Source organism: Perissodus microlepis, chromosome 3, assembly GCF_051167445.1.
Source record: "Perissodus microlepis isolate ML-2025 ecotype Zambia chromosome 3, ASM5116744v1, whole genome shotgun sequence".
Lineage (NCBI taxonomy): Eukaryota > Metazoa > Chordata > Actinopteri > Cichliformes > Cichlidae > Perissodus > Perissodus microlepis.
In genome coordinates this window covers 44,947,803-44,963,182 of record NC_140463.1, presented here as the reverse complement: position 1 = coordinate 44,963,182, position 15,380 = coordinate 44,947,803, and the positions used below count along the sequence as shown (strand labels likewise).

Sequence of the window (15,380 nt, the reverse complement as noted above, 5' to 3'; positions counted from 1 at the left end):
ATTCTTTTTATCCAGGCTTGGGACTTGCACTAGCATGTGACCCCTCAAGGTTGGTTTTGTACCTGCTCTCAGATTCAAACCAGGATCCTTTCATGTGTAAAGCGAATATGTTAAACACTGCTGTGTGTTAGCCACTAGAAGTCCCCAGAGTTTAAAATGTCAGATGCGACACTGAGACACAGAACGAGAACAGGATGAAATGTCAGCACTGCTGCAGGCACACACATCAGAAGTGTTGGTCACTATTGTAACCCATGGTTACTGAAAGAAGTTTAAGATAACCAAGAGTCGTAAAAAATAAATACTAGAGATTTCTATTACCCCATCACAGTCTCATTCTGAGGGTGTCACATATTTTCAAACAGTGCGGCTTACATAAGCACAAGGTGTCTTTTAGCATCTATGCTTAAACCTAACTGTGATAGTGGTTTGTTGTTTTGCCTGAAGGAGGAAATTTGGAGCAGATTGTGGTGCTGGGTGGAGCTGATTGGCACAGTTGCTGCAGATGTGCCATTGCATGTTGGGAGCTGAACCAGACCGCAAAGCAGCCAGTCACACTAGCTTTCACAGCCTGGGCCAGTCCAAGGAGAGAAAAACCAGAGTTGTTATTTAGAGTGTGCTGTGAATTCCCCTGATTGGCTCCGTTAAAGTGAACCTACATGCTTTACATGCTGTGTAGTTTTCAGTGCCAAAACCTCATCAGTGAGCAACAGGATAGGCATGAATAAGAAAGTGAAAAACATAATAGTCACAAAAGACTTTATTGTAACACTGCAGTGACAACATAAAACAATGTAAATACATGTATTTTACTAAAGTTATAATGCTATTTAAAGTGTTATCAATTGTATCAGTTTTAGAATGTACAGTAACAATTGCAACGTTATTTTGTAACAGTGTAACAACCAGCTCATCTGTGACTTGTCAGTCACAAGTCAGTTATCACTAGGGAATAGTAAATGGACTGATTCTTATATAGCGCTTTTCTACTGTTCTGGAGCCCTCAAAGCGCTAGTGAGTCAGTAATATTTTGAGGTTATTATGGTTCAAATGAATATTGCACTCATAAATATACATGGTCTACTGTGGAGTAACATTTTCCAAGAATTTGATGCATTCTCATAGACTTATAAGAAAACAGAACTCACTTCAATGCGCAATCTACTGACACCTAGTGGTGAGATTTTACACACTACCTTTAAGCATGGGTACCAAGAAAATACTAGTACTAGTACCCTATCACCTATAGTTTCAACTTATCTAATGAAAACCCACTTAAAATTATCATAATCTAAATCCATCTTATATACGGTCTGTGTTTTGTAGGATATGCTGTTAAGAGCTACTAACATAGCTGTACTCTGTGTGAATTTGAAAGTACAGCACTGAATTGAGCTAAATGCTGTCAAGCTGGCATTTAGTAGATAGAGTTCATCTGATCACCTTAAATTACAGGGTTACCATACTAACAATCCAACTTCCTGGAAACTTAGCCAGCCATCACCGCTGTTCCCTCTCCCAGTAATGGAACAAAAGCTGAGCAACTTAAAGCTATAACATTTCAAGTGATAGCCTTTAGCATTTAGATTTATTGTTTGGTGGACCAGTAGTTCTCAACCTGTGTGCCATGGGGTAAGCAAGACATTTGAACAGCCAGTGTGTTTCAGGCTGATGAAACTGCATTTGAAATACGACAGTACTACCATGACCTGGATGACTGAAAAGCTGCACAAACAACGACACAGAAAACAAAGAACAAAAACCAAACAACATTGTACAGTACTGTGCAAAACACTCGAGCCATGCCTCAGTCTTAGCAACAGTTCAAAGTTTTTCTTCTTTCCTTTTAATTTCATTTAATTTCTTTCAGTCCAGTCCTCATATCTGGCCATTTTCAGTTGAATGTTGTTTGTTTTTTTATTTGTTTTGTTTAGCTTTTATTTTGTTGAGCCACTTAATACTGACCTTTGAATCCCTTGAACACCGCACAAAAAACATGACACAAGTGTTATGTCTACACATAACAAACAACTTTGCAAAGGACAAATCATTACGATATATAATCATTCTAAATGTAGAAAAGTACCAACAATTATGCAGTACCATCTGAAATGTGTCTGACTGACAACAGTTTCATTTTTCAGCATTACAATGATTCCAAATACACTGCAAACACAGTAAAATAGTACCTGGATAGAAAAACATATACTGGAGGTCACAGATTGTCCTCCCTAGAGCATGAATCTCAAAATTACTGTAACAGTGTGGACTGCCTCGACAGCTGAATTTCTCTAATTGTGTATTTTGATGAATATTTGAAAATGAGGGGTGGCCAAAGACTTTTACATCATATGCAATATGTGAAATTATTAACAGGAAGTTTAATTTTAGACAGTAAGTACATTCATTCTTACTGTGTACTTACTGTGTTGCTCCTCTTTCTAAAACTTTACAGAACATGCTGTTTTAGGAATTTGTGTAAGTTTCTATCAATGGGACTTTTCAAATAGCTTTATCACACTGGATATACAGACGTAAAATTGTTCAATATTTTACACAGAAATACAGAAAAATAAGTTGTAAAATTGAGCCTTAACACTACTACAGCTAAATAGTACCTGACCGAACTACCAGTCGTTATAAATGATTTATAAAATTCTGAAACAATCAGAGAAAAGAAAATGCACGAGGGTTTTTTTACTTACCCCAAGAGAGGACGCATATACAGGAAAACAGCAGACCCATTAATAAAAGCTTCATTCCTTCACACTGAACCAACACTAACAACTGACACCTACGTCTGTGGTCAAATTATTCACACCAAACATTGGCATCCAAAGCTCAGATTAGTCTCGTCTTTCACAGTTTTTGCAGAGTTCAAAGCCACAGCTTATCTTCCTTCTCTTCGCTGAATTCTTCATGACAGCAAAATCATACTGTTTTGAGCAAATAGTTAAAGGACAGACATTTAGTGCTACAGATGGAAGGCTAAAGAAAGTAAATAAATAATTTTTCCATTTACACTTTGATATTGAAAACTAGCTTCTTTTCAGCCTTATGTGGCTTTTTGTTCCTTACATAGGTGGAGGAAAGCTGTGCTGAGGGTAAGGATAGGTAGAGTCTAAGGACTGAAATGAACATGTCTACCTGGGAAATTCATCTGATGAGGTAAACACAAGTTATTCACTACCAGGTAGCAAGAACTGCTTCTTGTTAGATGAAAACACGATTAAAAGGCACTGCTACATTGTAACAACTGCTAGCCCCAGTGCTCCAATCGGCTGGACCTTACACCTTACAGACTCTAGCCATCAGCTCTCATACTTACTGGTGAAGCAAGTCTGTGGTTCAGTTTTTAGCAGACTTAGCTAATGTGATCTGCAAAGTAAAACATAAAAGTGGCAACAAGCATGGATGACACTGATATAGCTGCACAGGCTGTAGCAGCTCTTAAATACTGTATTTTCTTCAGTTGCTAAAGAAGACTTCTTTGTACAGATACATTAATCCTAAAACTGTAAACAGGATCAGGTGCTCAACCTAGATTTTTATGGGTTTTTGCTCATTTCAAGTGGAGCTTTTCGGACTTTTACTACTAGCAAGATAATATCATACAATCCATAACGGGACGGTATCAACATGAAGTATGGCAGGACATTTTGTTACCTACCCCCAGCAACAAGCTTATCTGTATTACCATCTTTATAATTCTGATGTCTACCATTTCCTTTGTCTTATTTAGCTAGTTCACACTCACTCTGTCAGACGTCTCTCCAGTAGAACAGACATATTTGGAGTATGGGTCACAACAAATGTGCCGTTAAAACATGTGCAAGAAAACACAGAAACATTTTATTCCAATTTTTTTAGTAGCTTAAAGGCAGAATTACCTGAAGTTTAACTGAACATGAAAACAAAGAATAGGAACAAATCTGAAAGCAAAGAGGTTTTTTTTTACTTACTTCAAGATGTGAGGGCACAGGATAAACCTTTCACACTGAATCAACAGTCAACTGACAAGTGTCACATACCACTACTCGGACACAATACTTCCACACAGATACCATCTACCCACTTTACTTCTCATGCGTTGTGATATTATTCACTTTTCAATCTATTTACATGTGCAGTCACTTTTTGTTGTGCCAACATTTGTTGTTTTGAATGAATGAAGAATAAAACTATACATACTCTTAACTGATCAGTAACAAAAGAATACAGTTCTTCTATTTGTAATCAAATTTCATTATCAGACACTTTTATCTAACATTCATTTGCTGCTTCTACTGCTCTTCCATCTCTTTCTTCCTCTTCCTCGTCTTGCTCTTGTTTTTGACTTGAAGTTGGTTTATTTCCAGAAGAAGCTGAAATATGACAATCAACTGGTCATTATGCAGCGTAACCAACTTACTGTCACTGGAGCTTTGTGTTGTATTGTACCTTTTGAGTTCTGCTGAGCTTTGCTCCCTACATAGTAGAGCCAGAAGAAGGCTGTGATCAAGGCGAGGACGGGCAGAGTCCTCATGAGATAAGTGAATACTTCTTCCTTTGGAGCTTCTGAAATTCATCGACAGAGGCATCTGATCAGGTGCACACAGGTTATACACAGTCCACAGGCTGGAGTGATAACTCCATGCCAGTGTTTTGAGTTTTGTGGATTTATGACTTGTTGTAGGTTTTCCCCACACTTTTGAGTTTGTTAACCACATTTGTTGTTTTGTTCCTTGGTTGTGGGTTCCCTTTTGTGATCCCTGTCTCTCTGGTTGTGTCCACATGTCTGTTTGGTTTGTCTGTGTTCTGTCTCCCTAGCTGTCTGCTGTCTGTGTTATTTCCTGTTTTATGTTGGTAGTCACTTGTCTTGTTTGCATCGTGTTCTGTTTCACTTCCCCTCGAATCATTTAGTGTGTTCAGTTCAGTTGTGTTCCCATATGTCCACTTCCCCTCATCATCATATGTATTGTCTCCCTTTATCCCTCAGACCGTTAGTCACCCTGATGTCCCCAATTCCTAATGTTCTAGTATAGTCTCCCAGTATAGGTTTCAGTTAAAGCAGGAGCATCAAATGCATTTTTACACTGCGGGCCATATGGTGCCCACTTAAGTGGGCCAGACTAGTGAAACTCTCCTTCCTGTCAGTGTAAAGAAGTTACATATTTAACAGTTTTTCTACATACTGAAGAAAATGCTGCTGTTGAAAAGGAAGAAAACAGTCAGCATGAGACTTAAAAACGTCATTGCCCAGACTGTTGTTGTTGTTTTGTTTTTTGAAAACAAAAAAACAACAGAAATGTCTATAGTAGAAAGTGAAAAAGAGAAACAATCAATCACTTTGAGCGGAAGCACGAGCTCCAGCAGCTCTACACTGAGGAAAAAAGATACATTTGCTTATTTTGTGCAGAATAACTTCATGTTATATTGATCAGCAGCTGCCCACATTGAGCTGTGATCGTCACCAGGTAACGTGGGCTTGTTTCCTATATCAGCAGGTTTTAAACAGCTGACAGGTGAACAGGATGTATGCAGGTAAACCCGACGGTCAGTCGAGCTCATCGGTTGTGTTGTGAGGAAAATCTCGGCTTGTTATTTATGTTACAGAAAGACACGGGCACGACGACAGGTGGAAGACTTTCTGATTTAATTTTTTTCATTGTTGTCTGAGGATAATATTGATACGTGTCTATATTTGCATGAGCTGGAGATGAAGACCTTTCTTGGTCAACGTCGTTAATCTTGTCAAACTCCACGAGACGCTGACAGACAGAGAAGACTATTCAGTAAAAAATCCAACATCTGCTGCATGGAGAATGGACTGTGCAAACAGATCTAACCAGCTAGGATAAAAACCAGTTAACCTGGAACACTGGCTCACGTCTCTTTGTGTCTTAGGAATGTCTGCTGCCCTTCCTTCTTTTACATAATGGTGTGATCTCTGCCTTCGCATGTGATTGGCCGCATGGTGTGCCCATTAAAATAAAGTCCTACCCTCCCATGCACGGTTTCTCAGCAAGGCTGAAGATTCGGCTCCCACATAACGACGGATCTCTAATAACAGATATATGAAATTATCTCCTAGGCCCGCAGGCCATACATTTGACACCCCTTTTATATTTTTTTTAGATTTTTTTATTTACTTGTTGGCCAAATAAAGGGCTTGTCCTTTGTTCACTATATCCACTCCTGTGCATTTTAGGTCCATACCACTCATCTCTTCACAGTGTTGGGAAGGTTACTTTTAAAATGTATTCCACTACAGATTACAGGATACATGTCCCAAAATGTATTTTGTAACGTATTCCGTTACGTTACTCAATGAGAGTAACGTATTCTGAATACTTTGGATTACTTAATATATTATCATGCTTTTTACAACTACATGAATGTACTATTGCTGCGTGATTTATTACTATTACTGAAGGTTATTCGCCATACCAATACCAACTGGATTTTCAAATATCAATAAAAAATGTGCAACAGTAGGTTGACATTAGGTAAGGCTGCACTTTTTGCAGGAATAGAAAACTATTCCGCACTTATATAAAATGGGTCCGCGGCTCCGAACCGTAAAGGCCTCTGGCTTTAGGGACCTCTGGCTAATACGTCGGGTTCCGTGTCGGGCGCCGTGTCGGGCTCGTAGCCGAAAACTAGCTTTACTTTGTTGCCTGGGTCAACTTTGCTAGCGAGAGATAGAGAGAGGCGTTGAAAGGCTGCTCCAATGGAACTTATTGTTTTGGAGGAAAACACGAACACAGAGTACAGTCGAGTCTTTATAGCTTACTTACAACTGGGCTCGTCAGGCACTCTTTTTGGCTGCAGCGGTTATTATTATATTTACATGCTTCCATCTCCTGCTTCTGCTCAGTGACAACTCGTACTTTTTGACTCTCCTTTTTCTCCCTCCCTCGCGCTCACAGACACATCACAGGTATGGCAGTCCATTCTCCCTGCAGCACAGACTACACTGCCCATGAGGCTACATTCTTTATGGCGATGCCTGTAACACTGCCTATTGCCTTCATATTAAATCATTTTTTGAAAAATAATTTTTAAAAATATTTCTTCACGTCAAGCGATGTGACATCACGGCAAGTAGAGGTGACATGGGCAGTGAAATTGAGACACAGGCATTTGAGCCTCTTTAATGCATGTTTTGTTTGGGTTTCCAAAAATAGAGAGGGCACAGCCTAACATATGAAAAAGGAAAAGACCGCGCGTAATCCATTTAGTTCAACAAAGTAGCTGTATTCTGAATACCACCTTTTAAAACGGTAACTGTAATGGGATACAGTTACCCATATTCTGTATTTTAAATATGTAACGGCGCTACATGTATTCCGTTACTCCCCAACACTGCCTCTTCACAACTTGACAAATAATGAACTTAATTTTTGCTATCCTGGTTCCACAGCGGTTTTGTGCCATTTTAAAAATCTACACAATCAGACATTTCCATATGGGATTATGAACCACCATCATCCTAGTGCACGGTTTGCTAATCATGTGAGAGCAGATGTATAACACCGCTGTTGATTTGTGAGTGTACATTCATATATTTTTAGTGAAACATTACTAATAACGTTCGAGACACAATCAGTATTTTTTTAAAATGATGTTTGCTCATAAGACCTGATCATGTCTCGGTAAACCTATATTAGACAACCCAGTGGCTTACATAAACATGTATGTCAGCATTCTGGTGATTTGTCACCTACCTCGAGCAATATGCTGATCTGTGTTGTCATCTTTCTTCACTTTGGGCATAATTGTGAAAATTTTACGATTTCCTTTATCTTTCTTTTTTTTGGCTTTAACAGTGACAAATGTCCCACTTCTTCCCATCTTCTTGACTGTGATAACTGTCCCATTTCCTTTAGCCTCAGTTAAAGATGGTATCTCCACAGTCACCTTGCAGATGTACGTCCCTGAATCCTTTGTTCTAACATTTGAGATATTCAAAGAAGAACATTTCTTCTCTTCCTTTTTCAGAGACGCATTAGGCTGATTAAAGTAGTCACTCCTAATTTCTGTTTGATTTTTAAGCCAGTACACTCTAAATCTTTCAAACTTCCCTGTCCAGCAGCAGGTGATGTTTACTGTCTTGCCCTCCATGACAGAAACATCAGGACTCTGGGTCACAACAAATGTGCCTGATGAAACACCTGTAACAGACAAAGTGGAACATAATATTGTAAGTTATTTAAGTAATAAGTAATGATTGCACATTGGAAATAAAGATGACATGACAATAATTTTTGTCAAGGGCAGCAGATGAAGACTGTGTGGAGTTGAGAACAGAAGACCTAAATCCAGACAAAACAAATCATGGAAACAAACTTAATATTAACTGAAAGCGAGCCGTTTATTATGGCTGATGGAGAAATACAAAGCAATGCATAAGGTGAACCAAGCTGAGAATAAACAATAACCTAAACTGGGAAAACTAAAAATAAACATGAAAAACCCTAAATGTGAAACTTGGCATGGATACATAGACACCTGGAATAGGTGGGCAGGGGCAGGGATAGCTCAGTAGATAGAGTTCTTGCCCCATGATCGGAAGGTCAGGGGGTCAAATCCACTGAACGGCTACCCTGAGGTACCCCTGAGCAAGATACGGTCCCTACACACTGCTCCCCGGGCACTGCATTGGTGGCTGCCCACTGCTTCACTGGGTGAATGGGTTAAATGCAGAGGAGTAATTTCACCACGGGGACTAACACATACACATTGGAACATGGAGACATGACACAGAAGAGTACTGGCTGACACAAATGAGCATGATCCCACAGGGGAGGCAAAACTGAACACATGGAACACCAGACTGTCAAAATAACATAGGAAACATAGTGAGACGTAAACATGACAACACGAGCTTGACGATATGACATGGAAAGCGCAGACATGAAACACATAACAGACTGGGGAAACAGAATGATACACAAGGAGAAGAACATGGGAAGAGATAAGGGGAACGAGACACAGGCATAACTAAAAATCATGCATAGAGGACAAGAGACAGAAAACAACACATAAACAAGGGAGCATGGATGAAACTTTAACTAAACAAAACCTAACTAAGACATATTTATAGTAACACTCGAACTTAGCATTACGGTAATACGGTAAGAAACATACAAAATAAACTCAAAATGCTGGGTCACAGACCCAGCTTCCTGACAACTTTTAGGTTGTCTTTTACATCTATCGTTTCAAGAACCTTGAATCAATATAACTTCTTCATTCAAAGTCTAAGTCAGAAATCTATTCACTCTCCTTTTAACTGTTGTTTGATGTCCATAAGTTGTTTAATGTGGTTCACTATATGTTCAGTCACTTAACACTTCCTTCATGTGAATTCAGCTAAACTTCACTCAGTTTCCTGCTCAGAACTAGCCATGCACTGTAAATTTGTCATGAAAATGAAAGTGATGGGCTTAAAAATGCATAAAAGCACTTAAATTCAACTATGTCTATATTTCACTATTTTCATTAAGCTTTATGTTTAAGCAGGTCCCCCTTTTTTTCATCTCGTCCAGTTCCTGTGCTTTATAAGTAGGATGATTAAAGTCAACAATAATTTGAATGCTAAAAATTAATTCTGTATAATCTGAGTACTTTTAGAAACTTTAGTTTTCAAGTTATGTGAGAATTCCATGAAAGCTTAGTACCCATTAGATTTTGATTATGCCCAGAAATCTAGCTTTGGTTTATTTTTTTATTTATTTTCTCAAGTTAATTTAAAAATTTTAAAGTTTTTAAAGTTTGCATCTTTAGAAGCACACATAATCCTACATTAATATTGATGTTTTTACTCACACCAAGATGAGAGGGCATGGAGGAACAAAAGTAGCAGACGGCCCTGCAGAAGACTCATCCTCGTACAATTCACCGTTGAATACTGATACTGATGACAACTTCCCTTGAGAGTCACAGATATCATCTTTGTTCCCCACCCCCACTACCCCAAGATGTAATTTAGGTTTTTATACAGCAGTTATGTCATTTCCTTTACTCAATCAAATTAATATTTTGTTATGCAAAATTCAGTACATAAGAAAATATTGTCAGTGTTGTCAAAACTCAAACACATGAAAAGAAAAGATTCCCCGGAGCATTAGATTAAAAGTCACAGGCTAGAAAATGTAACACAAAAGACAACACCATTAAAACTGTTCTTTAATTAGTATTAACAAAAAACTGAGACAGCTATATGCCGCTGTATTTAGCGCTTAGGTAAGATTGTGTTCTTTAACATATTTAAAGTGTTCGTTCACAATTGCACATCAACACATGTTGAAAACACATGTTGACTATACACCGAAATAACTACCAGACTGTTTCTGTTTTACCCTGCGCAGTTTATCTCATATTTACGGTAAGTGGTAAGTTTATTTAAACTGTATAATGTTTCCATTAGTCTTTATGGTCGTTAATGTAGGTAGTACACAGGAAACATATAGAACACAATGAATAACTGGGTACATTGTCCCATGTCACACATCAGGTATTCAGAGTGTGTGGGAAAATAAAACTCTACATGGAGACCTGATGGTGAAGAAAGTGTCACAATTATTTGGTACAATAAGTCTTTGTGCAGAGAAGTGCAAATTTAAAACATGAAAAAAGAGCTTTTCATACTTTTCATACATTTTTATGTTAAATTTGTGTCTTTCCTATAGAGGTTGTGGTCATAGGACAAAGCTAGCTGTCCTGTGGCTACATCGCTCAGCTGGTTCACGATCAATACAGAAGGTAAACTGAAACTTCCAGACTTGTTCCCACTGTATGTTACTTGTCTTTAATAAAATATTAAGGCACTATGTAGCATACTTCTGAATTTAATTAAATATATCCCTGTTGTGCCATTTTCTCGTCCATTTATCAACTAGAAAAAAGAAAGAAAAGCCCAACCCTGTCCCTCAGAATCTCAAAAATGAGCAGCAAAGAATTTTTTAGCAGCAGTCATGGACATTACTTTTATTTTTGTTGCTAGAAGGGACAAGAGGGATGGTAAAAGGAAAACTGCATCCAAGACAGAAACAACACAACTTCAGACATGCTAACGGGAAGCTACAGAAGAACCCAAAGTGATGTTGAAACTCAGCCTATGCTGAGCTGAGTCTTGCTTCCAGAGCCTCATCTTCAGCACTTAACAGAAGTACTGATGAGTTGGGAGTCCAGTAGCCTTGTAGCCTTCAGTCCTACTCTTACATATAAATAAAGTAGAATCACTATGGTAATTGCTTTGAAGTCTCTTTGGGCTAAAACTGCTTTGTGTTGTCGGTTTATGTTTATGCTCATTGGGTTTGAGATTTCCATCAATATGTGTAGCCCCAGGTTTTACTATTAACTGGTAATTATGTGACAATGCATTTCAGGTCATGTTATGGAGTAACGTGAAAGTAATGGATCGAGAAGTAACAAATTACTTTCTCTGGCGATTAATTAAGTAACGTACTGTGATATCTCTAAGAAAAGTAACACGTGATGTGTAATACATTACCTTAAAGTATTTAAAAGTAGAATGGGAGGCAGAGCCTTCAGCTTGCAAGCCCCTCTTCTGTGAATCAGCTTCCACTTTGGATTCAGGGAGACAGACACCCTCTCTATCAAGGCCAAGTGGCCAGCGTGCAAAGACATTGCCCAAAAGCAGACTCAAAACACAGCTTTTTATTTTTAGACAAAACTTTAATTAACACAAGGATCACTAAGGTCAAGGAGTGGCAGAGAGAGAACGTCACAGGAGCGGGACCCACTGCAATAGCGGGAGAAGATGAGTTACTTCCAGAGCTCAGGTTGAAAATAAGTATGATTTCAAAAGGAATGAAAGAAGGTTTGCTTATTTTTAGCAGTGCGATGCAAGGCCATAGAAAGGGGTGATTCCCCTAGTGAGTGTCTGAGAGATGGAACTTGTAGAACGAGATGTTTGACCTTTCCATTTCCAGACCTAAGGTATGTTGCAGCAACCAGAAGGGCAGACGGAGATTTCAGACTTATTCCACGAATTCCACGAAGACCTGAGGTAAGAGGAACAGTAGTTGGCAGGTAAATTTCTGACAGGCAGTGAGACAGGAAGGAGGATCAGCATCAGAGGAAATCTGGTTCTTAACAGAGGCGAGTTAATGTTGATCCAAAGGTGCAAGAACTGGAAACACAGAGAGTGCAGTGTTACTGGCCCTTCTTCTCTTTTAAACGGGAGGTTTCTTCCTGTTTAAAAGAGTTTTTCCTTCCCACTGTCGCCAAAGCGCTTGCTCATACGGGCTTATGTGATTGTTGGGGTTTGAATTAAATTGAAAATCCAGTAAGTTTACATTACTGTAATACTGATTTGCATTTTTCAAAACATCATACCAGACTAGGTAGTTTTAGGGTAACGTGTTCTTACTAACATGTTTCTGATCCATTTGAACAAAAAGTGTCGTACAACAGAAGGTGAAGAGTAAATTCCATAGCATACAATCATAGTGCAGCAAAGTTCAAGATAGTCTGTATATGAGTCCCCTTGAAACTGTAGCGCTATTGGGGAACTTTCATGAACGTTAAACAACAATACACACTTCCTACTGTTAAGTGATAACAAATGGAAGTTGTTTCTTTTCGTATTCATAAAGACTCTTATTTAGAGTCTTTATGAATACATTTGGTAGAATGTAGTTTACAGTCTACCAAACGGAAGTGGCCTAGTGCTCTCCTCTGGCCTGTCAGTGTGATGACAAACAGGAAGACCTTTAGCCACAAACCACTAAGTCACTAAGTCACCACGAACATTACACACACCATGCAACATGCATGTTATACCCATATATCCTTAATTCTTCCATCTTTGTACATAGTATATAGTAATTCTGTATTTTGTCTTGTAGTTAGTCGGAAGGTTGCCGGTTCAAGCCCCGGCTTGGACAGTCTCGGTCATTGTGTCCTTGGGCAAGACACTTACCCGTTGCCTACTGGTGGTGGTCAGAGGGCCCGGTGGCACCAGTGTCTGGCAGTCTCGCCTCTGTCAGTGCGCCCCAGGGTGGCTGTGGCTACAATGTAGCTTGCCATCACCAGTGTGTGAATGTGTGCGTGGATGACTGGATATGTAAAGCGCTTTGGGGTCCTTAGGGACTAGTAAAGCGCTATATAAATACAGGCCATTTACCATATAATCAATGAAGGCCCAGAGAGTCTCATGATGTGAATAACTCAACTCACATGAATCTGTTAAGAATTGAAATTTGTCCGTGTTACATAACACATATATGGTTGTATTCAACCTGCTTTCTCTAACTCCTTTCAACTTTGACTTCAATTGTGACGAGCTGCATAGTAGAAAAATAGAAACACTGAAGAAAAATTGTTTCTCTTTGTGAATCTGTTATCTTGACATGCGTCTTCCCCTCTGACTATCTTACCCTACTTGTCGCACTAATGTAATGTTTGAGTGTGCTGTGCTGAATGTAGTCCTGAATGTAATTGTGCACACAGCAAACAGAACAGCGCTGTCAAGTGACAACAGGCACACAGAAGCGCGTAGCCGAAAGACACATTGAGACTAACTGAAGCTCATAGTAAATGGTGTAAACATAATTTTGCCCTGAATAGACCTCCACAGACCGACATCTAGCAAAACGCAACAGCCAAATCAGATGAAGAGCATCAACACCACAGAACTAAAGCCGTGCTGACATACAAGCAGCTCTTTTTCAAGTTAACTTTGTCCCAGCTGAAATGCAGTTCACAGTTCAAAAGGTGCATCACATTCTGTCATATGCTCAGTTTACACAAAGAGTGGGCTTATGAATATAATTTTGTCACAAATATAGTTCTCATAGCTGCAGCAAGAGACTGTCATGACATTTACACCTTCTTTTCCCCTCTGGAAATATTTATTATGCCTAAGATAAGCTATTGGAGATGATTGTGTCTCTTTTAACATTTTTTTGTGAATGAGTCACAGCAGTGGGTAAATGTGAACACTTTCCACCTACCAGCTGCCCTTTCAACAGCAGTTTACAGCTGTTTTTAAATGGTCCTTTTATGGTAAGAAAAAGGATTCAGCAGAGTGCTTTATACATTTCATTGTGCTTAATTCATTGAATTCAGGTAATTCTCATTTTCAGTGATTTGTAGCCTCCTTCTTTGGATTGTGTTTAGCATAGATACTGTGAAAAGAATTTACACTCTTCAGTTATCGTTTTAATATGTGGGCACTGGCTGTTTAACCACAGGATGTTTCAACACTGCCAAGGGCTAAAGTTGTTGCAACAAGGAAGAGAGTGTTCTGCTTCTCAGCTTAAAAGTGAAACAGTTTTGAGACATTAACTTTCAGTATACACAAGATAGTTCCACAAGCATGGGTTTATATTTTATATGGGTTTATAACTATTATATGAAGGTATTTTCTTTTCTAGTGTATCTACAGAATGCATCATATATTTTATTGCAATCAAGTACAAGTATTTCGGCAGACCTATTTTCAATATTTTGCAATTGTTGTCACTCTTGATTCCGTGCACAATGCATAAATATCTTCCTTTAGAACATGAGCAGATTTTGTGGTGGGGTTTCTAAGTTGTCAAGTTTTTCTGGAGTTTGAACATCCTCTAATAGTAAGAATTCCTGCAGCTTTTACTGCCATCTAGTGTAGCATGCCTTCACCTTCACTGCCGTACAGCAAATTATTACAATAGCCAGAGTGTTAAGGTACGGCTGTGGCGTACTCAAGTTGCAGTTTCAGTGACTATTATTATACCACGTGAAGTAACCACAGTGGCAAAAGATGGTTGTCAGAAATTTCAGAAGTATTACAATCAAGGAGGACTTTAAGATGAAAAGCCAATATGAAGTCTGCTTTCATCCAAATGTTCCATCAATTATTGTTTTGATGACTGCCGAACATGTCAATGAGTTTTCCATTAATTTGTCCTAATAGGGTGAGATGAGGGATTCGCACAGCATGAGTATTGATACCTTTGTTAGTGTTCTGAAAGACTCAGTACTGCACTGCCTAACATCAGGCCTTTTATTCCCATTGATCTTAACATACCAGTCAGCAGATTTACTGATGATTTACTCCCATTTGCACATCGTGCAGCCCTGAATGACAGTAAACCACAATGGTGCTTCGATTCTTTCAATAGTAGACCTCGCTGATGACACCACTACAGTAACCATGTAAGTACTTAACTAAACACATAAGATACATATACACCAGGATAGTGCAGTGGTATCATTACTGTCTTCGGAACAATAGGCCAGGCTTAACAAATTCTGTGTCAGGTGTTTTGGTTGGGTCGACTACTGGAACAAGGTGTATATTTACAAGGACTGATAATATGAAGTTGGTTAAATGCTACTATGCCAGCCAACCCAATAAGAGAGGTTATATATGTGAGAACTAT

General features: G+C 38.8%; 1 protein-coding gene across 1 annotated transcript; it reads right to left on the bottom strand.

Moving 5' to 3' along the window:
• Positions 1-3,251: 3,251 nt before the first annotated feature.
• Positions 3,252-8,141, bottom strand: LOC146391664 (uncharacterized). The gene is made up of 3 exons (XM_084918997.1): positions 7,710-8,141; positions 4,441-4,557; positions 3,252-4,364 (listed from the first exon to the last, which is right to left on the bottom strand). The coding sequence occupies exons 1-3, from the start codon at positions 8,104-8,106 to the stop codon at positions 4,264-4,266; spliced, it is 615 nt and encodes a 204-aa protein (XP_084775123.1). The 5' UTR covers positions 8,107-8,141; the 3' UTR covers positions 3,252-4,263.
• Positions 8,142-15,380: the final 7,239 nt, after the last annotated feature.

What these genes read in the sequence shown, in the direction of transcription:
- LOC146391664 (XM_084918997.1), bottom strand. Translation starts at nt 8,106, where the DNA reads ATGGAGGGCAAGACAGTAAACATCACCTGCTGCTGGACAGGGAAGTTT. An exon ending in AGATCAGCATATTGCTCGAG is followed by an intron (nt 4,558 to 7,709) that starts GTAGGTGACAAA and finishes GATGAATTTCAG; the next exon opens with AAGCTCCAAAGGAAGAAGTA. An exon ending in AGCTCAGCAGAACTCAAAAG is followed by an intron (nt 4,365 to 4,440) that starts GTACAATACAAC and finishes GTCATATTTCAG; the next exon opens with CTTCTTCTGGAAATAAACCA.